The sequence below is a fragment of the Gekko japonicus genome, unplaced genomic scaffold (genome assembly GCF_001447785.1).
Source record: "Gekko japonicus isolate JY-2015 unplaced genomic scaffold, Gekko_japonicus_V1.1 scaffold181, whole genome shotgun sequence".
NCBI classification, from domain to species: domain Eukaryota; kingdom Metazoa; phylum Chordata; class Lepidosauria; order Squamata; family Gekkonidae; genus Gekko; species Gekko japonicus.
Genome location: NW_015171507.1, coordinates 1,123,367 through 1,151,041, shown reverse-complemented (window position 1 = coordinate 1,151,041; position 27,675 = coordinate 1,123,367). Strand labels below are relative to the sequence as shown.

Genomic DNA, 27,675 nt, shown 5'->3' with positions numbered 1-27,675 from the left:
TGTGCGCTCACAGGGTGGGCACCACTGGCATCTCTTCCTCTTGAGGGCAAGGGGAGTCCGGTCTGGAGAGAGGGGGATGGGCGGGTGAGCAGTGGGGGGGGGGCAGCCTGAAGGTGGAGGAGCTGGTAGGACGGTTCCCCGTTCCAGAAGTGATTCCTGGGGGGAAAGAAGGGGATGCGGAGCCTCCCCACACACACACACACACACTTCTCCTCTCTCGGGCAGCCGGTGAGGTAATTGTAGGGCTTCCACATACTTTGAAAGTGAAAGAGAGGGAGGGAGAGGGAGTGCTGCGGCCAACCACGATCAGACTACATCCTAACCTTTTTGTTTTCCGGTTCATTTTCTTTGGTGCTCACAGCCAAGGTTTTGAAAAAAATCTTCCTTTCTTCTTTTCCTTCCTTCTTTCTTCTTCCTTTTCTTCCTCCCTCCCTTCCTCTCTCCCTCTCTGGTTCTCTCCCTCCCGGAAGGGTGGTGGGGGGAGTGGGGCTTGTTGAATTTGCTACCTCTTTGACAAGAAGGGGTTTTTTGGGGGGGGAGGCAGACTTTGGAGCGCAAGACTGTGGTTCGGGCAGCAAGAAATAACTTCATTCTCTCTCCCCCCCCCCTTCCTTTTGTGTTGTCTGCCTCAGAAAAAAGCAGAAGCCGCACACAGGATACTGGAAGGGCTGGGACCTCAGGTGGAGCTGGTAAGTCTGGAACTCCCCCCGCTGTCTGTCTCCCTCTATCGGTGTCTTCCTCCAGCTGGGGAATCCTTTCTCTTTTTTCGGTTTTGTCTGGCATACCCCCAGTAACCACTGTTGGCCCTCCTCCCCGGTTCTGGTATCGTTTGTTTGCTTCTATTGAATTATTTTATGATTATGCACGTTGCTTTTCATTGTTCTGACGTTGCGGTGTTTTTTGCATTCACCCCTTTGAGGACCCCGATCGGGTGGAAAGGCAGCATCGAAAATGCTTTAAGTGAATAAAATCTTTATGTACAGGGTGGTGGTGGGGAACAAGCCCCTTTCTGTTTCTCTTCCTCCCTTTCCTGCCCGTCCCTCCCGCCCTCCTTATCTCTCGGCCTTGGTGTCTTGGAGGGCGGCCAAGACGCCGTGAGCAGAAGCCGGCAGACTCTCTCTCCAGACAAGTGCCCAGAGACGAGTTCTGCAGGAAAGATTTCCCTTGACTTTCAGACACCCGGCTGGCTCTCCGCCAGGGCAGGATGCTTGCCCCGTGGTCCGCAAAACGACCCCGAGGCAGCTGCCCAAGGACACCCCCCTGTTCCTCAGCCCACTCTGTCCCTCCTCCCCGGTATTTGCTGGAAACTGGGTCAAAGGGGAACTGTGGGCTGGTCTCCTTCAGCGGGTGACTGCTGACTTGCCCTTTAAAAAAAAAAACACCAACTACACGCTGGAGTCTCTCTTTCCTTTGCTGTTGGTCGCTTTGATCGGTGCTGGAAATTCGGCGATGCGTTTTTCAGATTAGAGCTGCCACCCGCCCTCTAGAGACAAACGTTTTGCCACCTAAGCTTTCGTGAGCCAGAGCCCAAAGCGTGCGTCGGTGCTTTAGACAAAGCGGACTCTGGCTCAGGAAAAGCTGACGTCCTGTTCTGGGGAGCTAAGCCGGGTCGGCCCTGGCGAGTCCTTGGATGGGAGAGCACCAAGGAAGTCCCGGGTCACCACGCAGAGGCAGGCAAGGGCAAACCACCTCTGAACCTCTCCTGCTTGAAAACCCACAGACGTTGCCATAAGTCGCTTGCTACTTGACGGCAGTTTGCGCTGCCATTCTGGCGTGTTACCCCTGGTCCAGGTGCCCCAGGCCCATCAGAAGCCATGCAGAGCAGGCCCTGGTGAGTATTTGGATGAGGCACCACCCAGGAAGTCCAGGGTTGCTCTGCAGAGGGAGGCAATGGCAGACCACCTCCGAGCTTCTCTTGCCTTGGAAACACTGCAGGGGCTACCATAAATCAGCCGTGAGTGTGTGTGTTGGGGGGGAAGGTAGCCCTTAAGTTGCCCACCGGACGTTTGGTTTGGCTTCCCCTTCTGGAATCCGGCCCGAGAGATTTATCACGGCGCAGTGAATTTTGGGGACTGGAATCCGCTTCATCCGGCCGCACGAAGGACTGCCTCGAGCCAGCTCTGCACATCTGCCGTCTTCATATCTCCGAGCTTAGCCTTCGTGCGTTAGAAGCGAGCACACCACTGTTTGCAAAGTAAATCTCCTTAGACTTGAAGGTCCATGTTTGCTGCGGCAGTGCAGCCCGGGCGCCTCTCTGGGGTCTTTAAAATCGGAGGGGCCCCATCCCCCCCACCCCCCAGGAGCTCAGTGTGGCGTGCGACTGCTGGAATGGTTGTCGGGAAGTGCTTGGGGGTCCCCCTCTTGCAAATCACGCCTTAGCTCATCCCCGCGTGATCCGTGCTTGTCAAGGGACAGAGAGGGGGTTGGGCCTGGTCCCCGAGCCTGGTGGGGACTGCCCTGCCCTGCAGTTTGGCCCCCTGCATGTTAAGACTTGGCGGTGGCAGAAGGCGCCATCAGGTCGCAGCTGACTCACGGCGACCCGTCGTGGGGCTTCTTTCTCCTCCCCCGACTTAATAATCTTTTATTTCTGTAATATAACAACAATTGACAGTAGCACATCCTCTTAGGAGACCACAGCAATAACAACATAATTACAAACACAGGAAAACATAAGAGCAGTAAAGCCAAACAGCTATTCAATATATAGCTATGGCCTTCAAATCGTCAGGAAGGGCCTTTTTAAGCTTACCGCGTCCTTCCATATACTGTCCCTTGGACTGCAAGGAGATCGAATCAGTCAGTCCTCAAAGAAATCAACCCTGACTGTTCCCTGGAAGGCCAGAGACTGAAGCTGAGAAGGGACCCAATGAGAAGGGACCACTCACTGGAGAAGAAGACCCTGATGCTGGGAAAGACTGAAGGTCAAAGAAGACGGGGACGGCAAAGGATGAGTCGGTTAGACAATGTTGTCGTTGCAACGAACATGAAATTAAGCAAACTCGGGAGCACGACGGAAGACAGGAGGGCCTGGCGTGATGTGGTCCGTGGGGTCGCGAAGAGTCGGTCTCGACTGTGCGACTGAACAACAACAACAACGTCCTTCCATATATCCAAGAAAAGGGAACCAGCGTTCCAAATAATCTGAATGAAAGTCCAGATTCTCTGCCAGGGAAATAATATCTGACGTTTTGTCCGTGACCGGGTATTCCCGTAATTTATTGAACCACATATTCGATGAGGGTTGTATACTATTTTCCCAGTGCCTAGCCACTAACGTCTTGGCTGCCACCAGCATAGAAGCATAGAGTGGGAAGGGACCTCCAGGGTCATCTAGTCCAACCCCCTGCACAATGCAGGACATTCACAAATGCCTCCCCCCGACACACCCCCAGTGTCCGCTGTCCCATGCCCCAGAAGATGACGGAAAACCTCCAGGATCTCCAGCCAAACCAGCCAGTTTATAAGAAATGAGATCTTTCCCGACAGCGGGAGCATCAGTCCCTCCCATCGCTTAAGCAAGGCAAGTTCCGGCCTCGGGGGTTTCAAGGCAAGAGACGAACAGAGGTCACTTGGCATGGCCTGCCCCAGCGTGGCGACCCTGGGACTCCCTTGGAAGTCTCCCAATCTGAGTCCTAACCAGGGCTGACTTTGTTTAGCTTCTGAGGCTGGATGGGATTGGGCTCGCCTGGGCCCTCCTGGTCAGGGCTGACGAACATTAGTAGCATTAGAAAGTGCTTTCGAGTCACCACTGTGGGGTTTTCAAGGCCAGAGACAGACAGAGGTGGTTTGCCATTGCCTGCCTCTGCGTAGCAACCCTGGTCTTCCTTGGGGGCTTCCCATCCAAATATGGACCAGGGTTGATCCTACTTAGCGTCTGAGATCTGACGAGGTAGAGCTAGCCTGGGCCGTCCCGGTCAGGGCATCTTGTGACCGGTGTTCCCTCCAAGCTGAGTCGGTGTGAGTTAGCTCACAGTTTTTTAGCCTCCGGCTCACACATTTTTTGTCTTAGCTCGGGAAGGAGGGCTCCAGAGCAAACTAATTCATGCAGCAGCCAAATGGCTCACTCACAACTTTAATGACAGGGGATCACAAAGTAGATTTTTTGCTCACAAGACTCCACAGCTTAGAGGGAGCCTTGCTCCAGAGCAAACTAATTTATGCAGCAGCCAAATCGCTCGCTCGCAACTTGAATGCCAGGAGCTCACAAAGTAGAATTTCTGCTCACGAGACTCCACAGCTTAGAGGGAGCATTGCCTGTGACTTAGCTGAGTATATCAAATAAAAAACACCCTGAATCCCCTTGCCTTGAATGTGTATATTAACTTAGCATGTGTCAGATTGCCGTCGGAAGGAACTGTGCACAAGTGACGTGCTGTAGTGTGGGGCAGAACTCTTTGGGTCCCCCCCCCCGGCACTGCTTTACCTAGCTGGCCGTGGCCCCGCGGTGACTCACGTGTCTCCGGTGTCCGCGTGGCTTTCAGAGTGTGGCCTTGTAAACAGTTTCAGCCCCTGGCTTTTAATCCTGCGTACAAAAAAGAGAAGAAAAAGCACCCGTAGCATCTCTGTTCACTGTGTAAGGGTGACGGGTGACGTGCCTCTCTGCCGGCACAGTGTGTACCCAGAGAATGAGAGGGTAGTTTTGTGCGTGTCTTTTTTTTTTTTTTTTAAAGCAGCATTGGCCTTTTGTCCACAATTAAATTGTCGTCACCTAGAGAGACTTTTGTTCTCTCTCACCCCCTTAGGGCTTCCATCCTCTCAAAATTAAATGCCGATGCCGTACTCTTCCGGCTTGCCGGTTCTCTCTCTGGTCTCTCCAGAGCAAAAGCATTTTTCATTTTACGCCGGCGGCAGCAGTGGGGGGTTATGTGAGGTTGTCACGTAATGTCTTTAGTTCCCGGCAGGTGTACCTGTAAGACCAAGTGCCAGAGTTGATCACCGGCATTTATAACTGGAGCTCTGTGGATTCTGCCTGTGCGGAAATTTGATATCCGCCGCCAGGCAGAAGAGCTTGAAAAGTCCTTGCTGTGTTTCTAATCCCGAAGGCTCAAAGATGGGACTGAAAGTCACCGAGAAAGGGGGCCTGCAGCCAATGTTCCCTCTAAGCTGTGGAGTCCTGTGAGCAAAAATTCTACTCTGTGAGCTACTGGCATGAAATTTGTGAGCAAGCAATTTGGCTACTGCATAAATTAGTTGGCTCTGGAGCCATCCCTTCCTGAGCGGAGACAAAAATCTGTGAGCTGGAGGCTGAAAAACTGTGAGCTAGCTCACACTGACTCAGCTTAGAGGGAACACTGCCTGCAGGAATCGCGGGAGGGCTGCAGAGAGCAGGACTTCAACCCCCTACGTGACTCCAAGCCCCACTTTTGTCCATAGCAGAAACTTAAGACTACGTCTATGTGCATAAATCGCATAGAAGTTTCAGAATCAATTTTGTCTAACTGCAGAATCTGGGTTATTATGGGTCAGAGGGTTTAAAGTGTTCCTTTAAAGCACGAGTACAAGTCCTTGCCCTGACGTGGATGGCCCAGGCTAGCCTGATCTCATTGGATCTCGGAAGCTAAGCAGGGTCGGCCCTGGTTCATCCTCGGATGAGAGACCACCAAGGGAGCTCAGGGTCATTCCACAGAGGCACGCAGTGGCAAACCACCTCTGTTCGCCTCTCGCCTTGAAAACCTACAGGGTCACCACAAGTCGGCTGTGACTCAACGGCACAGCACTGAGGCAACCCTTCCTGCCCTCCCTCTCATGATCCACCTAAGTTCACAGAATCCGCATAGCTGTCAGATGGCCATCTAGCCTCTCTTTGAAAACCTCTGAAGAAGGAGAGGCCACCACTTCCCGAGGAAGCCCGTTCCACTGAGGAACCACTCTGACTGTCAGGAAGTTCTTCCTAATGTTTAGCTGAAAACTGATTCAGTTTCAACCCGTTGGTTCTGGTCCGACCTTCTGGGGCAACAGAAAGCAACTCTGCACCATCCTCTAGATGACAACACTTCAGTAGAACTTGAAGGTGGTTATCCTATCACCTCTCAGTCGTCTCCTCTCCAGGCTCTGGGTGGGACACCAGCAAGGAAGGCCACGGTCACTATACAGAGGCAGGCAATGGCAAACCACCTCTGTTTATCTCTTGCCCTGAAAAACCCTACAGGGCCACCATAAGTTGGCTGTGACAGCCCTTTCCACCATACGGCCTGCTTGTGGTGCATGGGAGCATGATTTTGTAGATTTGGGTTACGGAATAACATACTTTCAGGGCTGCCTCTCCCCATAGGAACCTACCCTTTCACTCCAGTCGTCCTCGGAGGCCCCGCTTCAGTTGCCCCCGACATCTGAAGCTAGGAAGGTGGCAAACCGAGAAAGAGGCTTCTCTGTCGTGGCCCCAAAACTTTGGAACTGCCTCCCCGGGGCAATTCGTCCGTCTCCCTCTGTTGGTATCTTTTGCCAGCAAGTGAAGAGTTTTTTTTAAATCTGCCATACCCCCCCCACCCCCCCACCCCGTGAAGGCTTTTGGCCCTCCTTCTATTGTTTGTGTTGGCTGCGGTTAAGACGCTGAACTGCAGGCTGTGGAAGGTCAGTAGTTCAGCAGTTCGAGACCCAAGTGTGCTGCATGACGGAGTGAGCTCCCGTCTCTGGTTCCAGCCTCCTGCCAACTTAGCAGTTCGAAAGCAAGAAATTGCAAGTAGATAAATAGGTACCACTTCGGTGGGAAGGTAACAGCGTCCCATGCGCCTCAGCGTCTAGTCATGCCACCCCCATGACCACGGAAACATCTTTGGACCGCGCTGGCTCTTTGGCTTGGAAACAGAGATGAGCGCCGCCCCCTAGAGTCGGATTTGACGGGCTTTCAAGGAAGGGAAACCTTTACCTTTACTAGTGTTCATGTTTTTAATTGAATTCTATATTTTTATCTGCATTTTAATTGGTGAAACGTTTTTTGCGTTCACTGCCTTGTGGACCTTAACTGGGTGGTAAGGTGGCATAAAAAGGTAAAGGTTCCCTTGCTCGAAAGCCAGTCGAGTCCGACTCTAGAGTTGTGGTGCTCATCTCTGTTTCAAAGCCGAAGAGCCAGCCCTGTCCGAAGACGTTTCCGTGGTCATGTGGCCGGCATGACTAAACACCAAGGCACACAGAACGCTGTTACCTTCCCACTGAAGTGGTCCCTATTTATCTACTTGCAATTTCTTGCTTTCGAACTGCTAGGTTGGCAGGAGCTGGGGCCAGAGACGGGAGCTCACTCCGTCATGCGGCACACTCGGGTCTCAAACTGCTGAACTACCGACCTTCCGCAGCCTGCAGTTCAGCGTCTTAACCACTTGAGCCACCGCAGCTCCTAAGGTGGCATAGAAATGTTTTAAGTAAATAAACATTCTGGATGCTGTTTGAGTACAGTGGCACCTTCACCTCTCTGGAGAAATGTGTTTGCACACGAAAGCTCATGCCTTGAACAATCCTTTGCTGGTCTTAAAGGTGCCCCTGGAGTCAAACCTTGTTCTGCTGCTTCAGGAGATTCCCACCTTCTGGACACTGTCAGTGAGCTTATGTGCTGAGGGATGTTGGAAGCCACCTTTGATCCAATGTCTACGGTGGCTGCCAGTGGCTTTCCACGGGAAATTCTCAGCACCTGCTACTTGAGGCTTCAGGGATTTTGACCAGAGATTACCTTCACATAAAGCAGGTGCTCTGTTTTCAGTTACGGCCCACATTAGTGCTGTACACTGTGAGGAAGGGTTCCCACAACTCCTGGCTGTGGCTGTTACTGGTTCCGTTCCACCACTGGCGACCTTACTGCCAATGGCTCAGGGGGTGTAATCCATGGTTAGGATTGCACAACCAGTTAATTTAGCAAAGCAGACAAACTGCTAAGGATACCATGTTTGCATTAGAACTATTTGGTCATATAAACGGGACTTCCGTATCTTTTCCAAAAAGCCACCCGCTTCAGTTCACGCATCACAGCTTCATCGCTTCTCGATGGCAGTTACCAGCGATGACCTGTAGTATGAATGCACCACCAAAGGGATGTGCAAGCTTCAACCGCAGCACAGGACCTCGATGGCGCACTCACACTTTACCGCCACCAAAGGGCACGTGCTTCAGTTGAAGCGTGCACATCCCTTTGGTGGTGCCTTCAAACCCTGCAAATTTCAGTGTGACAGTTCACACATTTTGCTCAGAGTCTGCTAAGGACTGTTTCCACATAAGCGTCCCTTGAATTCTTCTCTGTTTCTGAGAGAAATAGAGCTGGGAGCTGAATGGTGTGGATTGATTGCATTGAAAGTCATGCCATTCGAGGCCGTAGCCGAGTCCATTATGTCCTCTTGACCTGTGAGAGTTGTCGTTTGCTCTCCCTCTCATCGAATGACGAAGCTGCATGTGTGAACTGGCCCAAGGGTCGGAAAAGAAGCCACGAGCCAATCCGGTTACTGACTGTACGTGAGCCATTATCAAAGTCATGTTTCCTGCTTGTAAGATGACTTCGTGAAATGGTCCCATGAGGTCACAGGGCAAAAACACTTCCCAAATTGTTCCTCCAAAACCCTTCAGTAGAACAGACGAGTCTGAAAAAGCAAAGCATGCGATTAGCCAAAAAGCAAGTGGCAGCTTCCCTATCTGGGGAAGTGAATTGGCAGAAGAGGCCGTGATTAATGGCTGTGATTAATTTCCATGTGACATTTTGGTGGAAGACAGACCCAGACGTAACAGTGTTGCCTGCCACACTGTGTGAAATCGTTCTGAAAGTGGGGTGGGGGGGAACATCCCCATCGCACTCCGTCCAGTTCGTAAACCCCCTGGACTTAAAAAGACGAACAGAGATGCTTGGTCCAGACTAGGAGTTCTCTCCCGCCCCCGGAAGCGAGTTCTTCTGTCACACAAACGGTTCTCCCTTTGCAAATAATAATTCCCCACAGAGAGCAACTGTAACCTTTGGAGAGAAGAAAACTAGGCTGCAGTCAGTGTTCCCTCTAAGCTGAGTTAGTGTGAGCCGGCTCACAGTTTTTTAGCCTCCGGCTCACACATTTTTGCCTTTGTTCAGGAAGGAGGGCTCCAGAGCAGACTAATGTACACAGTGGCCAAAATCGCTCGCTCACAACTTTAATGCCGGGAGCTCACAAAGTAGAATTTTTGCTCACAAGACCCACAGCTTGCAGGGAGCCTTGGCCGCAGTCTTTCTCCCTGACTTGCTACGTTTCTACAGGCAGGGAAGGCTCCCCCCCACACACACGCCCCAAAGTGAGGTGGCGTTATTAAACCTGGGATCCTTCAGCCTGTATCCTGGAGTCGTAGTGTCAAAGAGAAGCGTCACTGCCGTACTGTGGATGGGGTTTAATTGGGCCCTCGAGCTGCCCACCAGCCCCCCCCTCCAAGCCCCTTTCTGCGCTTTCGCCTTCACTGACTCACGGTGCAGCCAACACTCTTTTGCTGCTCGTTCCCCAGGCGAGGAGAATTTATCGCGCCGACCCAAAGTCCGGGCATTCTGCAGCTCCTTAATGCGTGACTGATGTAAGCATCGAGGCCTCTGACTGCCTCAGTCACCTGGAAGCGGCCCAAGTGAGGCCATCGTTTCAAGGGATGATTCATGGGCTAAATATCACTCTTATCTGGAGGAGGCCGGGGCCGTGGACTGAAGTGGTTAGGGTGAACTCCGGAGCCCTGGCTTCCTTCTCCCGACAGGGGAGAGGCCTCCGCTCGATGGCATCACGCGCCTGTTGCAGAAACCGGGGGTTTCTCGGGCTCTTGCTCACCGCTCGGCAATGAGTGGGGGCGGGACCCGGACTGATCAAGACCCAAGGCATTTCCTGACCCTGAGTCAGACCGTGGGTCCCTGCAGCCCCCACTCCGCCTGCTTCGGTGGACGGCAGCTCTCCTCCACCAGTGCTCCCTCTAAGCTGTGGAGTCTTGTGAGCAAAAATTCTGCTTTGTGAGCCGCTGCCATTCAAGTTGTGAGCGAGCGATTTGGCCGCCGCATAAATGAGTTTGCTCCGGAGCCATCTTTCCCGAGCGAAGACAACAATGTGTGAGCCGGAGGCTAAAAAACGGTGAGCTAGCTCACACCAGCTCAGCTTAGAGGGAACACTGCTCTCCTCCGTCTCCGGCAGAGGTCTTTTCAGCCCCACTGGATTCCTGCTGCTTTTTCATGCGCAGAAGCTGAATCTGCAACCTCGATGCCTGCAGGATACGTCCCTCTGGCTTGGGTGGGGAGGCCGAGGTAGGCCCTGGCACCCGTTCACCGTTTGCCTTTCTCTTCAGCGTCATTCCAGAATTCCCGAAGGTGGACACCTGCTGTTCTCCGCGGCCTTGACTCTAGGTTGCATTAAGAAGCGCAGAACTAGGAAGTCTGTCTGTTATTGTGGTTTTAATTTTTTAATTTTTTTAAAGTTACTGGATTTCTTTGCTGCATTTGATGTCCTTATCTGTCATAACCAATGTCTTCTCTGTATTGCTTTCTTCATCGTTTTCATTGCATGTGTGTGTGTGTGTGTTTCCTGGAAACGAAGATAAACTGAACATCTTTTTAAAGGTGTTTTTTCCCCCAACAGGCTGTGCGGGTTTTGCAAAAAATATATATATCCCTTTTTGTGGTTACCTTGTATGTTTTGCGTGTCAGGCCTCTTTTTGCTGAACGTTGCCTCATTGGGCAGATGGCAAAGAGGGCGGAGGAGTGTCTTTGAGGCAAATAATCGTGTTCATTCAGAGCGGGTGAATATGTTGCCCGGGGCATCTGCTGGGCCCCTGAAAGATGGGGCCAGGATCCAGAGACGCTCTGGAGCCTTATGGGGTCCTTACTGGGCCCTGCTCTGCCTTGGAGGGCCCCCAGGCTAGCCCAGTCTCGTCGGATCTCAGAAGCGAAGAAGGGCCAGCCCTGCTTAGTACTTGGGTGGGAGATCCCCATGGAAGTCTAGGGTTGTGACGCAGAGGCAGACATTTGCAACCCGCCTCTGAATGTCTCTTGCCTTGAAAGCCCCAGGCCATCAGTGGGCTCTGACTTGATGGCACTTTCCACCACCACACTGGGCCCTGCTGCACGGGCAGTTACACCTTCCCCCAGAATAGACAAAGACCGTTGGTCTTTGTAGGGAATTCCGTCTCCCCACCCCCACCCCCATAATACCTTTTTAAGGTTAAAGGTAAAGGTTTCCCTTGCTCGAAAGCCAGCCGAATCCGACTCCAGGGGGCGGTGCTCATCTCCATTTCCAAGCCGAAGAGCCAGCGCTGTCCGAAGACGTTTCCGTGGTCATGCGGCCGGCATGACTAAGCGCCGAGGCGCACGGAACGCTGTTACCTTCCCACCAAAGCGGTACCTATTTATCTACTTGCAATTACTTGCTTTCAAACTGCTGGGTTGGCAGGAGCTGGGGCCAGATACAGGAGCTCACGCCATCACGCGGCACTCGGGTCTCGAACTGCTGAACTACAGACCTTCCAGTCTGCAGCTCAGCATCTTAACCTCTGAGCCACTGCGGCCCCCTACCTTTTTACGGAAGGGTAAAGCGGTCTGCTGAGTCACTGCTGACTCAGGGCAACTCCCTGAAGCTCCATCCCATGAGGGTTTCAAGGCAAGAGAGGCATTCCTCTGCGTAGCAGCCTCAGTCTTCCTTGACGGCCTCCTATCCGAGTCCTGGCCCTGCTTAGCTTCGGAGTTCTCACAAGATCGGCCTGATCTGGATTATTAGGACTTGCGATGCCTTTTTACAAGCACCAGTCAAAGTACCACAAAAGAGTGAGCAAATCTTTTAAGTGCCCAAAGTTCTTCATAAAAGTGCAGTACTTTTTTTTTTTAATGTGGGAGGGGAGGCATTATTCACAGCATGGTGTTTGGGTCATTTCAGATAAAAAGGCATCACACCATTGTTTGGGAGGATCTTGGTCCTTGTATAAAACATAAGAGAAGCCGGTGTTGGATCAGGCCAATGGCCCATCTAGTCCAACATTCTGTCACACAGTGTCCAAAAATACCAGGTGCCATCAGGAGGTCCAGCAGTGGGGCCAGGACACTAGAAGCCCCTCCCGCTGTTGCCCCCCTCCAGCACCAAGAATACACAGCATCACTTGCACCAGATCGAGAGATCCTATCTACTATACCTTGTGGCTAAGAGCCACTGATGGACCCCTGCTCCATATGTTTATCCAATTCCCTCTTGAAGCCGTCCATGCTTGTAGCCGCCACCACCTCCTGGGGCAGTGAATTACACGTGTTAATCACTCTTTGGGTGAAGAAGGACTTCCTTTTATCCGTTCTAACTCGACCGCTCAGCCATTTCATGGAGCGCCCATGAGTTCTTGTATTGTGAGAAAGGGAGAAAATACAAAAGAAAAGGGGTTGTCATTCCTGGCATCTTTGCTCCGATATCCGGGCCAGTTTCTCCTCCGCGACTGTCCGAAATGAGACAAGGCATGCTCTGTAGTTCCGCAAGATTGGGATGGCTCACGTTTTACTTGGTGATAAGCCCTGCTGAAGCCACCAGGACTGATCCCCTGGTGAAATGACACAGAACGGCAGCCTGTGTCTGGCAGAACAGTTCATGGTCCGACCGACGCCGAGGGATTTGTCTCGCTGTGCCTTCCGTGCCCCCCTCCCCAGGTGTGCCGCTTTTGTATCCTACGATAAAGTGAATAACAACCGCCCCCCTCCCCCCCCTTAGCGTTCACCGTGTTCTGCTGTGTGGCACACAGACCGTAGAGGAATTACGTTGCAAATTGCTTGTTTCTGAACGAGCTCGCTTCGGAACAGCGAGCTCTTGGCTGCGCTGTGACTTAAGCGAGCGGCTCCTGGGGGAAAGGAGAGGAACAGAGAGGAGTCACGTCGGAGGAGAGGGTGTCGGAAGGGATGGCCCAGCCGCCTGGCGCCGGAGCGGTCCGGGCAACGGATGCCGCCAGCTCTCCGGGAGGCAGGTGCTAAGAATGATGCGGGTGGCTTCTGGTAGGCATGTCCCTCTGCCAATTTACGCTTTCATTCTTCTTGTTTCTTGCAGCCTCTCTACAACCAGCCCTCAGATACCAGGCAGTACCATGAAAACATTAAAATGTAAGTATGAGCCAATCCACACCTGCCTGTTCTCCCCCCCCTCCCCCCGGCTTTCCTCTCCCCTTTCTTTCAAATGTCAGGGCAGGCGTGCAGATAAAGCAGAGGCAGAGACTCTGCCCCGCCGGTTCAGATCTCCCTTCCCACCCCCGCCCCCCTCCTGAGACAGAAGAGAAGAGGGAGACGTCCTTCCACCCAGTTCTCGTGTCTTGCGTTTTCTGCTTTTGAGGCTCGGAGCAACAAAACGTCTTAAGCGGTTCATCATTCGGAGTCGGCAGAGGGTTAGCGGTGATAGCTGATGCAGTGATGAAGTTTCTTTGCTGCAGGTTCTTGAGGTTTTGGGGGCGAGGGAGGGGAGCAACTGTTGGGAATCGGGGAGGTGGAAAGCAGTGGGGAGTAGGGGCGAAAAGCATCATTTACACCTTGGAAAGAAGGGAGAGATTGGTGTGCGCTACAGGAAATCATTAGATTCCCCCACCCCGTGTCCAAGATCAGTGGACCTACACCCTGCCTGAAAGCCCTGATATCTGCCATCATAGAGAGGGAGAGAAAAATTATATAGCTCCGTGGGAGACCCCAGGCTTTGCACAAAGGAAACTCCAAGTTCACTCCCAGCCCGATCCACGCTTCTGTAACCTTGAGGCTGGACTACTACATTGTGGTCTTCGTGGGGCTGCCCTGGGAGACCATTGAGAAATATAATTTTGTCCATAATACAGCCGCTCGAGAGAACGGCTTTGTTCACGTTATGCCTGTGTTGGAAATGCATTTGCTTCCTGCTTGTTTCCAAGCTCAATTCGAATGGCTTTTTCTCCCCCTACCCCTTGCCTTTAAAAGCCTTCATGCTCCTCCCAGTCTGAGCGTGCGCTCCGACTTCAGTCCGCCTCATGGTTCCTCCTATCATTCCTTTCCAGCAAAGGCTATTAAAGCTGGTTCTCCCTACTCTCAGGCTTTTTCAGTGGTGGCAGCGTAAATAAATAAAGTAAATAAGGAGATAACTATCCCTGTGAACCAGCCTTCTGGAGGAGGACACCTAGCCTGACAGTCTTGTAAAGGTGCAGGGCTGTTTGGGAAGCTGCTCAAGGGACACTGCGTGCATTTGGGTTACAATTGTTTTGGCTGTTCTGAGAACGGAATGTGTTTGTGGTTTTCATGTGTTGTGAGCTGAGATAGCTGTTTTGTTGAGCACCCCCCAAAGCCCCCTTTGACGGACGGGTAAGACGGGGGTGGGTGGGTCATGAATGTTTTGACAAACCCTTTACTTCATTACTTTCCAATTAAAGGGCTTTGCGTGAACACACGAACCTGTTAAGCTGCCTGATCCTGGGTCAGACCCTTGGTCCATCCAGATCAGCATCGCCTGCTCTGACTGGCAGCAGCTCTCCGGGGTCTCAGGAAGGCAGAGGTCTTTCGCATCACCTGCTACCTCATCCTTTTGGCTGGAGGTGCCAGGGATTGAACTCGGCACGCCACACTGATGCTCTGCCACCGGGCCACGGCCCCTCCCCATACCCCAGAACGCTGTGGCAGAGTTTGAGACGGAGTCCGCCATGCCTGGCCCTGGGTTGTAAAAACAAATCGAGTCCTCAGCAAGTAGGAAATGAGCACGGCAGCTGGGGGGGGGGGTAATCAGCTGATGCAGAATGCCGCGGCCAGGTTGTTGATGGGTCTCCCTGTGAGGGAGCACATCCATCCTGTGTTGAGGTCGCTGCACTGGCTGCCAATAGCGTTCCGGATACGCTTCAAGGTGCTGGTTATGACGTTTAAAGCCCTATATGGTCTGGGGCCTGTCTACCTGAGGGACCGCCTTTCCCCGTATGTTCCCCCAAGAGCACTGAGATCTGAGTTGCAGAATCGCTTCGTCCCCCCTGACCCTAGGGACGCTAAGTTAACAGCGACAAGAACGAGGGCGTTTTCCCTAGCTGCACCAGTATGGTGAAATCAGCTCCCAAATGAAATTCGAGCTCTGCGGGATCTCCACCAATTCCGTAGAGCGGTAAAGACGGAGCTGTTCCGGCAAGCGTTTAATAGCCCAGATCACATTGATCGTTCTAGCACTTTATAATGGATGGCCGCCATGCTTAAACTGTAATTTTAATTTTATAAGTTATATTTGGCTATTTTACTGATTGTATTCTTTTAGATGTGAGGTTGTATTAAACTATTGTAAGCCGTCCTGAGCCGCTTCGGTGGGAGGGCGGGGCAAAAGTCTAATTCATAATTAATTAATTAATTAATTAATTATCGCTCCCTCCCCCCAGCCCTGCTCAGTTGCCTCTTGCAGAAAAGGTTTTAAAATGAGAAAAGCATGAAAATGCATCTCTCGTGGAATAAAGCCGTACAGCCTACGCCGTCGCTTCCTTCTGTTGCAAGTGTAGAGGTCTGGGGGAAACTCTCTTGCCTGCACAGCCGGGGAGGGCTTTTGCACTCTGGTCCCAGGTGCCCTCCCCGAAGGCGTCTCTTTGGCCTCTGGGGGATACCAGGCGCCGGTCAAGATGGACTTTAGATCGGCTGCTGCAGGGCTTCTCTGACTTTTTGTGCCGTCCAGTTTTGTGAAAAGGTAATCCACCCCCCCCCCTTTAAATCTCTTCGCATGTACCTCTAGCTCAGGAATTCTCAAACTGCGTGCAGTGCAAGAGTAACGCTCAGGTGTCTTGCCAAATGCATCTAAAGACTCCTGGGGCCCCAAAACACCCATCCACAGAGGCAGCTACTGACTGTAGTTCTGTGCGAGTCTGTCCTGTCCTCCTGCTCAGTGTTTATTGGGGAGGAGGGGGGGGTGTAGTTCCGCTGTGCGTGTGTGATTAGCTCATTCATCGGAGGCTCGACGCGGAACGATCTGCCCTTGGAGAAGGCTGCTCCCTTCCGTCTTTGCGTGCTGCAGGTGTTCTTCCAAGCTCTGACCCACATAAGAGGGTGGCTTCTTCTGCGTCTCCTCCACGTCTCTCATTCTTGGGTCTAAAAGAAAACCCGTTCTGGGAATAAACGCGAAGCACGCCTCCCATTTAAACGCGGGGACAAAACTGCGCCTCAGCTAGCAGAAGTTTGGGAACCGCTGCCCCGGCAACGGGAAAGGCAGCGACGGAACACATTGTCCCGTTCCAAGACCCACTTGAAAAAGGGGTCTCAACCAGTGCTACCTCTAAGCTTGTGAGCAAAAATTCTACCCTGTGAGCTACCAGCGTTAAAGTTGTGAGCGAGCGATTTGGCTGTGGCATACATTCGTTTGCTCTGGAGCCATCCTTCCTGAGCTAAGACAAAACACGTGTGAGCCGGAGGCTAAGAAACCGTGAGCTAGCTCACACTAGTTCATCTTGGAGGGAACACTTGTCTCGACCAGCTCCATGCTGGCAGCTCTCAGAGGCAGGATACCGGGCTGGGTCCGGTTCTGTTTGGCACGGCTCACATCTCCTCGACGTCGGCCCTCGTGGTCAGCTTGGAAGGTTCTAGTCTGAGGCAGGTAGCAGTCTTGTCCTCCTGAAGCACACGTGAGCAGGAAAGGGTGCATCCTGTCCTGAGAGTTCTCCTGTGTCTTCTCAGCCATCGCACAGTGAGGGGAGGATGTGTAACGCCATCTCCCCCTAAGAATAGCCACGGCAAAGACTGAATTTCCCCCAGAGTTTGACAGCCTGGGCCACTGTGTGAACCGGGAACTACTCTCTCGGTTCTTCTGCCAAAGCCTGGTAGGGCTCAAGGTCTCAAGCTGGCAAAGAGCGACCTGTTTCTCTCTGTCAACATCCCAAGCACTTTACGCTTAAAAGCTCACCTCTTCGGTCTCCGGTTCGCCTCTGGACAAAGGGAGGGAGTCACCCATTAACAACGCTGCTCCACAGTTCAAGTCTTGAAAGATCTCAACAGAATTTATTGAAGATGATTACAAAAAAAGTTACTACTCACTGCACCCTAGCAGTGAGTATCAAACGCACCGACATTCACAGAGTTCCCTGCTCCCTGGCCCCCCGTAGCCTGGAAAGTAAGGTAAAGGTTCTGCAGAAAGACATCGGATCTTAAACTGTCTGCCCCCCCATTCAAGGCCAAGCAGCTAATTATTATTTGCAGCTGTGGAGTTCTTAAAGAAAAAGGCAACAACTCCGAGGTCTTCTGCTAAGACAGTTCACGGGGCTGGAGCTGAAACCACTTAGAGTGTCTATTTAAAATTAAGCATCTGAAACTGAAAAAGGGAAGCATTTTGTATCCAAGAGATTGGAATGGACTGCTGTGGTGATGCTCGCAGACCCAACATTGCCGGAGCTGAGCTCTGGCAGGGACGATGGGGAAAGACGTCTGCGGATGAGTGGAGAAGTCCTGCCGGAGATCCCCCGTCCCTTCCCTGACTGTTAGAAGCTGCCGTCTCTCTCCCCCCTCCGCCCGCCCGCCTCAGATCTCCTTTAGCTTCTGAAGTTTTCAACCCATTTCTGCCAGGTTTTCTCTGCAGTCAGTATGGACTAGAAGCTTGATTTGAAAGATGAAAAGAAATTCAGTGAAGGTTCTCGGAATGTCAGATTTCACAGCAGCCACACAACCGGGGAGGGGCCTTCAGTTAAAAGGACCAGATAATGGGTGATGGGAAAGAGCCAGTCTGGTGTAGTGGTTAAGTGCGCGGACTCTGATCTGGGAGAACCGGGTTTGATTCCCCACTCCTCCACAGGCAGCTGCTGGTGTGACCTTGGGCAAGCCATAGTTCTGTCAGAGCTCTCTCAGCCCCACCTATCTCACAGGGTGTCTGTTGCGGGGAGGAGAGGGGAAGGGAAGGGAAAGGAAAGAGACTCATAGTGAAGGGCGGGGTATACATCCAATCTCTTCAACTCTCTCTAAGACCCTGGGGAGTTGCTGTCAGTCTGAGGGGACACTACTGGCTTTGATGGACTGATGGTCTTATTCAGTATAAGGCAGTTTCATGTCTTCATATGCCTCGCTTAGGAGCCGAACAGAAATTTGAGTCCCGTAGCACCTTGAAAACCAAGGAAACTTTTCCAGGGCGTAAGTCAAAGCTCACCTGGTCAGATCTGTGACAAAGTGAATTTTGACTCACAGAAACGTATGCCCTGGGGAAAATTTTGTTGGTCTTTAAGGTGCCACTGGACTCAGATTTTGTTCTGTTGCTACGGCCTTAACACAGTTCCCCACCTTCAACTTGCTTAGAAGTTGTGATAGTTTTTGGCACCATAAAACCAGTCTCGTGGTGCAGCAGATGTTATCGCAGTTGCTTCCTGTGTGCCTGCAAAACGTCCTCCGTAATTCGACAAGGGTTTTGGGAGCCTTTCCCTCTCCGCTTTCACTGCCAAGTGCAGGGCCACTTTGAACATTATGAGTGTATCCTCTAGGTAGAGGTCCATCCGTGAGATGGCTCCTCGTATCAGTCATGCATTGTTTGAGGAGGAGGGTCTCACCTGCGTCAGATTTTGACAGGAACTGTGAATCAACCCCATAGGTAAGAGTGCTGTTAGGACATCGACCCTCCCTTTCTCTACCCTGCCTGAGACTGACCCTCTCCCTGGCCCCGGTTGTAATAATATCGGGAACCATGTCATCTGGCGTCTCCACTTGCGGAGCTGCGTCTACAGCAGAAAACTGGCTGGAGGTAGAAAAGTTAAACTCCGGAGGATCACATCAAACTACCGACCCTTCAGTTCTGCTTCATTTAGGAGCTGGGGTGTGTGTGCATTAATTCAGTCCACCCCCCGGGTCGCTCTTGGGCTCCCGTCAGCTGATATTAGTCTGACGTGGACTTAACCCGCTCCAACCTTATCTGACATGGGCTTGCACACTCCAACATGGAATGCACCAGGCGTTGGGATAATGGGCCGTTCTTTGAACCAGGTCTCAAGTTCATTACCAGTAGTACGAAAAAGCCAAGCCATATGCAAAAGAACCTCCTCAGGAAAGCTCCTCCATTAGCATGTTCACAGCCTGGGGAACTCCTACAAGATAATGACTCAGCCCTACCCCACCTTCCTGAGTAGATATAAATTACCTGCCTACCCCTTTTCTTCTCACCTTGACACAGAGAGTACTCCATCTTTCTGTGTTATATCTCTGAGGATGCCAGTCACAGCTGCTGGCGAAACGTCAGGTCCTACAATGCCAAGACCACGGCCAGATAGCCCGGGAAATCCACAGCAACTAATAAAAAAGTGTTTTCTTTGCCCAAGTTCCTGGAAAGCCAGAGGCAGACAAAGTAGGCAGGAGCTAAGCAGACCCCACTCAGCTGTGGCCCTTGAACAATAGCTCCCAACACTCTTGTCTTGGAGTAAGCTTGAAGGAAGTGCCCTGGAGGGAGTCCAGTCTGGTACATCCTGTCATTTTCAGTGATTAAAAGTCGGTCGTCCAGGGTGGAGCATTTGCCTCCTCTTCCCTATCGATTTTGTCTCTCCTCCTCTGTGTCGAGGGTTTAGCAAAGCTGCCAAGGAGAGGCAGGTCTGGCCAAGTCAAGTAGTGCTCTAGCACCTTTGCAGTGATGCTCCCTCTAAGCCGTGGAGTCTTGTGAGCAAAAATTCCACTTTGTGAGCTACTGGCATTAAAGTTGTGAGCAGGCGATTTGGCTGCTGCATAAATTAGTTTGCTCTGGAGCCATCCTTCCTGAGCCAAGACAAAAATGTGTGAGCCAGAGGCTAAAAAGCTGTGAGCTAGCTCACACTAACTCAGCTTAGAAGAAGAAGAAGAAGAAGAAGAGATTGGATTTATACCCCGCTCTTCACTACCCAAAAGTGTCTCAGAGCAGCTTACAAACTCCTTTCCCTCCCCCTCCCCACAACAGACACCCTGTGAGGTAGGTGGGGCTGAGAGAGCTCTGACAGAAACTGCTGTTTTTCAAGGACAGCAATACCAGAACTATGGCTTGCCCAAGGTCATCCAGCAGCTGCAAGTGGAGGAGTGGGGAATCAAACCCGGTTCTCCCAGATTAGAGTCTGCGCACTTAATCACTACACCACTTAGAGGGAACACTGCTTAGCACTGAAAAATTCCACTTGTTTTATCTTCTGGGGTCAGGAAGCAATTTTTCTCCGGGCCAGTTTGGCCAGGGATCCTGGAGAATTTTTGCCATCTCCTGGGCATGGAGCAGGGCTCACTGGGGGTTTGGGAGGGAGGCAATGCACCCTCTAAGCTGTGGAGTCTTGTGAGCAAAAATTCAATTTGGTGAGCTACTGGCATTAAAGTTGTGAGCGAGTGATATGGCTGCGGCATAAATGAGTTTGCTCTGGAGCCACCCTCCCCGAGCTGAGACAAAAATGTGTGAGCCGGAGGCTAAAAAACTGCGAGCTGGCTCACACTAACTCAGCTTAGAGGGAACACTGGAGGGAGGTATTTGTGAATTTCCTGCATCGTGCAGGGGGTGGGACTAGACGATCCTGGAGGTCCCTTCCGACTCTACGATTCTATGACTCCATTCAAACGTTGTTGAGTGAGTTTGCCCCTTCTGTGTATTCTTCAAGTATTTGGTTTGTCTCCCTGGATTCTACCTGCCCGCCCAAATCCTTTCTCAGGATCACCTGGTCGCCCTCTTGCACTCTGGTTGCACCGCCTGACTCACCAGCCGTCCTTGGCTTTCCCTTCTTCCCCCCTTTCCTTGCCAACACGCTCCCCTCGCCGTTGTTGATCCCGGCCCTTTGATGAATCAAAAGGCTTCCTGTGTAATCTAATACCTGCGATAAAGTTTTGGACCACCTAACAGACCGCCTTTTGTGTCTTGCGCTGGCTCTGACTTCTTGTCTGGGAAGCCGGGCCTTTCGTATCAACATGGGCTTTATCTCGTCGTCCCCCCCCCCTTTCCCTGGGCACCATTTTCGGGCTCTGATCTGTACAGGGCCAGGGTAGAATTTGTGCAGAGCACTCAAGCGGTTAAGCCCTCTGGAGGAGAGCCAGAGAGATTCCAGTGAACAAGGGCCAGATAACTCCAGCGCCAAATTTTGCACAGGCTCCTTCCACAAGGAACTTGGAAACGCGCCCGGACGTTTAAGGTGGAATTGTTGCATCTTACCCACAAAAGTCCTTGTGATAATGTGGAATTTTCCAGCGCTTTCCAGCATTTCACTTTTGCTTATGGGAAGAAGCTAAAGCCGATGGGCAGTAGGTTCAGGATGGACAGAAGACAGAAGGGAATACTTCTTTACCCAGAGAGTGATTAAAATGTGGATTTTGCTGCCAGAGGATGTAGCGATGGCCACAGGAATAAACAGCTTTAAAGGGGGATAAGATAGATTCATGGAGGAGAAGTCTATCAGTGGCTACTAACCATGGTGACTGAGGGGAACCTCCACATTTAGAGGCACTCAGGTGGCAGCATCAGGGGAAGGCCTCAGCCTCCATGCCCTGTTGTTGGCCCTCCAGATGAACTGGTTGGCCACTGTGTGAGACAGGATCCTGGACTAGATGGACCCTCACTGGTCTGATCCAGGTAGGGTCTTCTGGTGTTCTTCTCAGGGGAAGGCCTCAGCCTTTATGCCCTGCTGCTGGCCCTCCAGAGGAACTGGCTGGCCACTGTGTGAGACAGGATACTGGACTAAATGGACCACCGGTCTGATCCAGCAGGGCTTTTCTAATGGGAAGGCCTTGGCCTCTATACCTTGTTGTTGGCCCTCCAGAGGAACTGGAATGGGATTTTGGACCTCAAGGGTTTGAACCCAGGGTGTGCTCAGGCACTGAAGGCGCTGAGGTGTGCAGAGTTAGCCTCTGTGACTGGGCACTTCGTATGACTCCTTCGGTTTGGCCTGAGCTTTTGTGAGAATATGCCCCCGGATTTAAGAAAAATCTCCTGGCGGTCCTCGGCCCGAGAGAAGTCCGTCTGTCTTCGACTAGGGCCGGGGCCTTTTCAGCCCTGGCCTCCGCCTGGTGGAACGCTCTGCCAGAGCACATCCGCGCCCTACAGGATTCACTACCTTTCCGTAGAGCTTGCAAGGCAGAGATGCTCCACCAGGCATGCGGTAGAGGACAGCGACGGTCTGGCATGCTCATACTCCCACCTCCCCACTTTTTCCTCCCTATCCTTTCCTCCATCCAGGGGGCAGGTAGATACTGAACTTACCCGTCGTCTCGGACGCGATATTGTTTTTCTGGTGAATTGTCTTAATATATTTTAATGTTGTTCTGTTTTCTCGTAGATTGTATTCGCTTTTGACGTAGGCCACCCTGAGCCCTGTCTCAGGGAAGGGGTGGCCTAGGAAACTGAAATAAATAAATAAATAAGGAACCGTGATGGCCACACCTGATCCACAGGTTAGGCACCTGCTGCCTTTTATGCGCCAGCTGTGGCCCAGGGTGCGTGTGCATGGTAACCGTTGCTCCCCGTGGCCCCAGCCAAACCCTGCTTTCATCAGGGCGTGTTTGGATAACTGGGTGGCTCGTGTCGTTTGTTTGCTGCTGGAGGATGTAGACAGGCCACAGGAATAGACAGCTTTAAAGGGGGGTTAGATAGATTAATGGTATTCCCAGTAGTCCTGTATGGCTGCGAGAGTTGGACTATAAGGAAGGCCGAGCGCCGAAGAATAGATTCTTTTGAACTATGGTGCTGGAGAAGACTCTTGAGAGTCCCTTGGACTGCAAGGAGATCAAATCAGTCAATCCTAAAAGAAATCAACCCTGACTGTTCCCTGGAAGGCCAGATAATGAAACTGAAGCTCAGATACTTTGGCCACCCAATGAGAAGGGAGCACTCACTGGAGAAGACCCTGATGCTGGGAAAGATTGAAGGTCAAAGAAGACGGGGACGGCAAAGGATGAGATGGTTAGACAGTGTCATAGATGCAACGAACATGAAGCTGAGCCAACTTCAGAGGACGGCGGAAGACCGGAAGGCCTGGCGTGATCTGGTCCATGGGGTCGCGAAGAGTCGGACTCGATTGTGCGACTGAACAACAACAACAAGATAGATTAAAGGAGGAGAAGTCTGTCAGTGGCTACTAACCATGGTGACTGAGGGGAACCTCCAAATTTAGGGGCACTAATACAGGTGGCAACATCAGGGGAAGGCCTCAGCCTCCATGCCTGATCTCGGAAGCTATACAGGGTCAGTGCTGGTTAGCATTCAGATGGGAGACCACCCATGAAGCCCCAGGGTTGCGACGCAGAGGCAGGCGACAGCAAACTAATCCTTTATGTCTTTTGCTCTGTCCCAGATGGCCCAGGGTAGTCCAATCTCATCAGATCTCGGAAGCTAAGCAGGGTCAGCCCTGGTTAGTACTTGGCTGGGAGACCACCAAGGAATACCAGAGGCAGGCGATGGCAAACCACTTCGGAATGTCTCTTGCCTTGAAAACCCCCTGAGGGGTTGCCCTAAGTGGGCTGTGACTTCACAACACCCCCCCCCCCAAAAAAACCCCTTTCTAATCCTTTAGTTGAGGCATTTTCTTGCAGCCCATTTTAGGAGGGAGATGGAACTGTGGAAGACGCCATGGCTTTGCAACATCTGTATGAGCGAAACTGCCAGATGCGCCTATCACAGGGCTTCTGCTGAAAACAGCATCCCCGTGTTGAGTTCTCCTTGCCAGCAGTTAGCTTCATCGCCTTGTTCGTTTCCCTGACTGAGCCAGCTGCCACCAGAGAACAGGGGGAAATGCGTGATGACATTGGGGGGGGGAGGCGCATAAGTGACCCTGCTGTGTTTGGCAGCAGCCCTGTATTAAGCACGACCTCTCCTTCTGCCTTTCAAGGAGCCTGCGTTTCCGTTGCATCTGAGGTCGGGCGGACTCCTGATCTGGGCTTCTTGATTCCCTTCAACTTTGTGGTGGGGGGGCGGCGGGGAGGCGTTTGGCAAGCGTAGACAAGACTTCATAAAGATCTGGAAAAGGTGCAGAAGAGGGAAACCCAGACTATCAGTCTTTCCTATCAGGAAAGGCCGGAGAGTCTGAGACGTAAGAGTCTAGAAAAAAAGGCACTCACGGGAAGATGCGAGAGAGGTTTGCAAACTTATTCGTGGGGGTGGAGAAAGTGGATCAAGGGTGTCCCGCTCCTGTAATATGAGAACTCAGGGCTTCTGATGAAATGGCTGGGAAATAGGTTCAGGACAGACAAAAGGAAACACTTCTTCACTCAGTTAGTATCTCTCTCTCTATCTATCTATCTATCTATCTATCTATCTATCTATCTATCTATCTATCTATCTATCTATCTATCTATCTATCTTTCTCTTATCTTATCTTATCTTATCTTATCTTATCTTATCTTATCTTATCTTATCTTATCTTATCTTATCTATCTTATCTTATCTATCTTATCTATCTAATTTGTGCCCCACCCTCCCCGCAAAGCAGGCTCGGAGCGGCTCACAGTCAATCCATAAATAACAATTAAAACAGCATAAAACCATCTAAAACAATTCGAGTTATAACTGATACAAATCCATAATCATCTAAAAACAATTCAAGTTATAACTGATACAAATCCACAAAGTGCTGCTGATGGTTAATTAGATGTTTGAGATGGCTCACTTTAAGAGTGCACACAGAGGTGTAAGAGTCATTCTGCTCATGATCTTCCTGCGGCACAGGCTAGATGTCAAAGCCAAGGGCCAGGGCTCTATAGTGGTGGCGGCTCCTCAGCTGAAAGCCTGGCGGAAGAGCTCTGTCTTGCAGGCCCTGTGGAACTGCAAGAGATCCCGCAGGGTCCTGATCTCCTCCGGGAGCTCATTCCACCAGTATTAAACGGTGAAACTCTGCCTGTAGGCATAGTGATGGCCATGGACACAGATGGCTTTAAAAGGGGATTAGACAGCTTTGTGGAGCATAGGTCTATGAGTGGCTCCTAGCCATGGTGACTAAAGAGAACCTCCATGTCAACCTTTGAATCCCAGTGCCAGGAGGCAACATCAGAGGAGAGCCTCAGCCTCTCTGCCCTGTTGTTGGCCCTCCAGAGGAACTGACTGGACACTGTGTGAGACGGGATGCTGGACTAGATGGGCCACTGGTCTGATCCAGCAGGGCTCTTCGCATGTTCTTATGAAGGCTCAGCCTCCATACCTTGTTGTTGGCCCTCCAAAGGCATTGGTTGGCCACTGTGTGAGACAGGATGCTGGACGAGATGGACCACTGGCCTGGTCTGATCCAGCAGGGCTATTCTTAGGTTCTATGAAGGCCTTGGCATCTATGACCTGTTGTTGGCCCTCCAGAGGAACCATTTGGCCAGTGTGTGAGACAGGATGCTAGACTGGATGGACTATTGGTCTGATCCACCAGGGGTCTTCTGATGTTCTTCTCAAAGGAAGGCCTCATCCTCTATGCCATGTTGTTGACCATCCAGAGGAACTGGTTGGCCACTGTGTGAGACAGGATACTGGACTAGATGGACTGATCCAGCAGGGTTCTTCTGATGTTCTTATGAAGGCCTCGGCCTCCTTGCCTTGTTGGCCCTCCAGAGGAATTGGTTGGCCACTGTGAGACAGGATGCTGGACTAGATGGGCCACTGGTCTGATCCAGCAGGGCTCTTCGCATGTTCTTATGAAGGCTCAGCCTCCATACCTTGTTGTTGGCCCTCCAAAGGCATTGGTTGGCCACTGTGTGAGACAGGATGCTGGACGAGATGGACCACTGGCCTGGTCTGATCCAGCAGGGCTATTCTTAGGTTCTATGAAGGCCTTGGCATCTATGACCTGTTGTTGGCCCTCCAGAGGAACCATTTGGCCAGTGTGTGAGACAGGATGCTGGACTGGATGGACTATTGGTCTGATCCACCAGGGGTCTTCTGATGTTCTTCTCAAAGGAAGGCCTCATCCTCTATGCCATGTTGTTGACCATCCAGAGGAACTGGTTGGCCACTGTGTGAGACAGGATACTGGACTAGATGGACTGATCCAGCAGGGTTCTTCTGATGTTCTTATGAAGGCCTCGGCCTCCTTGCCTTGTTGGCCCTCCAGAGGAATTGGTTGGCCACTGTGAGACAGGATGCTGGACTAGATGGGCCACTGGTCTGATCCAGCAGGTCTCCTCTTAGGTTCTGTGAAGGCCTTGGCCTCTCTGCCCTGTTGTTGGCCCTCCAGAGGAACTGTTTGGACACTGTGTGAGACAGGATGCTGGACTCGATGGACTGTTGGTCTGATCCAGCACGGTTCTTCTCATGTTCTTATGAAGGCCTCGGCCTCTCTGCCCTGCTGCTGGCCATACAGAGGAACTGGTTGGCCACTGTGTGAGACAGGACGCTGGACTAGATGGGCCACTAGCCAGATCCAGCAGGGCTGTTATCTTATGACTCTCTGTGCCACCAGAAGCAGAGCTGTACCCTTCTAATGCCCTTTGACTTCCATGGACTCCCTGTGCTTTGGGGTTGCATTGTTAGCCTCAGTGTGGCTTTAGAGTTTTGGCTTCACATGCTCCAGAGGCAGCACGACTGAAACACAGAGGCAGCCCACAGAGCAGTTCAAAGACACGTCATCCAGTGCTGCAGTTTCAGCTAAAGAAATCTGACTCTGAACATCGTGTATAGACGAGACCACCTGGAAACCACATGGAAGCCACTCTGAGTCCTTTGTAGAAAGGGTGGGCGGAGAGGAGAAGTAAATACACAAAGAAAGCAGGCAGCGTGTGAAGTGGCTTTCCGGGCAATTCAGAGCTGTTTCAGGCTGGTGGTGATGTCCTTCAGGAGCAGATAAAATCTGCCCAAACCACACAAGAGTCATTTTGCGCAAATGAACGCTTGCAAAGTTTGTGTTCTTGGCCTGACTTTAAGCATTATGAATGCATTGACACGCATGCAGAAACCACCTCATTTAGGACGAGAGTGGGGTTTCGTCGCCTTTGTCGGCCAAGGTGAGTTTCTGCCCCGTGTCGGGTGGGCGTCCCTCTAGGGCTCTCCGGTGCTTCCGCCATCTCTGATTATCCTTCCCTTTCCCCAGATGTGAACAGAAAGATGCTTGCTGCCGGGGAGCGGATGGCGCGTTGCAACCCTGACCTTTCCAAAGTGCTGTTTGCAAGTGCCGTGTGCCTCTCCCGCTGGGATGTGTGTGCAGCCCCCCCCCCCCCCCGGGAACCCAACACGTGCTTCCTCCGATACATGGCCCGATTTCACCTCCTCGCCGACGGTTTCTAAGTAACAGCAGCGGCACGTACAGAAGGACCCGCCGCGAAGCGCGCTTGCGTGTGCCGAGGGAGGTTCAAAGCAGCCTTTGGAACCCACGAGTTCGGGAGACGCCGAGAAAGCAGGGCAGCTCCGAGGCTTGCAAAATGCACCGCGGATTCCTGGCGCAGAAAGCAGCTGGGCTTTTCTCCACCTGCCCAAACCAATCTTTCTCAAGGCTGAGCAAAATTGGAAAGCCCAGACAGCTCCCTCTTCAGCTGCCCAGGAGAGAGCTTCTTGCCCGTTCCCCCCCCTCTCCTGGCCCCCATCGTCTTTTATGTCTCCTTGATGAGATTGGAAGACACTCCAGCAGCTCCCTGGCCTCCGCCTTTGGCCAACGCAGCTTGTTAGCCTTTGGAAAAGATGAGTATTGATTAGCTCTGCCATCTCCTCCAGAAGGTGGGAGGCAAGGCCCCCCCCCCCAGGAAGTTCTCTGTTACTCCCGCTCCTCATATTTCTCTTTATCTCCCCCCCTCTTCTGTAAGACCTGTTCCAGCTCCCTTACAGCAGCAGCGTGTGGGTTTAAAGAGCAACCAGTGTAGTGCCTTTAACCCCCTGGGGTTTACACTGTGGGAGGCAATGCTTTTATGTAGCTTCTGTCGCTGCAGTGCTC

At 52.0% G+C, this 27,675-nt stretch overlaps 1 protein-coding gene across 1 annotated transcript in view; it reads left to right on the top strand.

Annotated features, from left to right (window-relative positions):
* The window catches only part of NCOR2 (nuclear receptor corepressor 2), a 332,048-nt gene that overhangs the window by 87,480 nt on the left and 216,893 nt on the right, over positions 1 to 27,675 (top strand). Inside the window, exons 6-7 of the mRNA XM_015419296.1 lie at positions 633 to 689; positions 12,972 to 13,024. Coding sequence (XP_015274782.1) covers positions 633 to 689; positions 12,972 to 13,024 — 110 coding nt within the window. The remainder of the gene's footprint in view (positions 1 to 632; positions 690 to 12,971; positions 13,025 to 27,675) is intronic.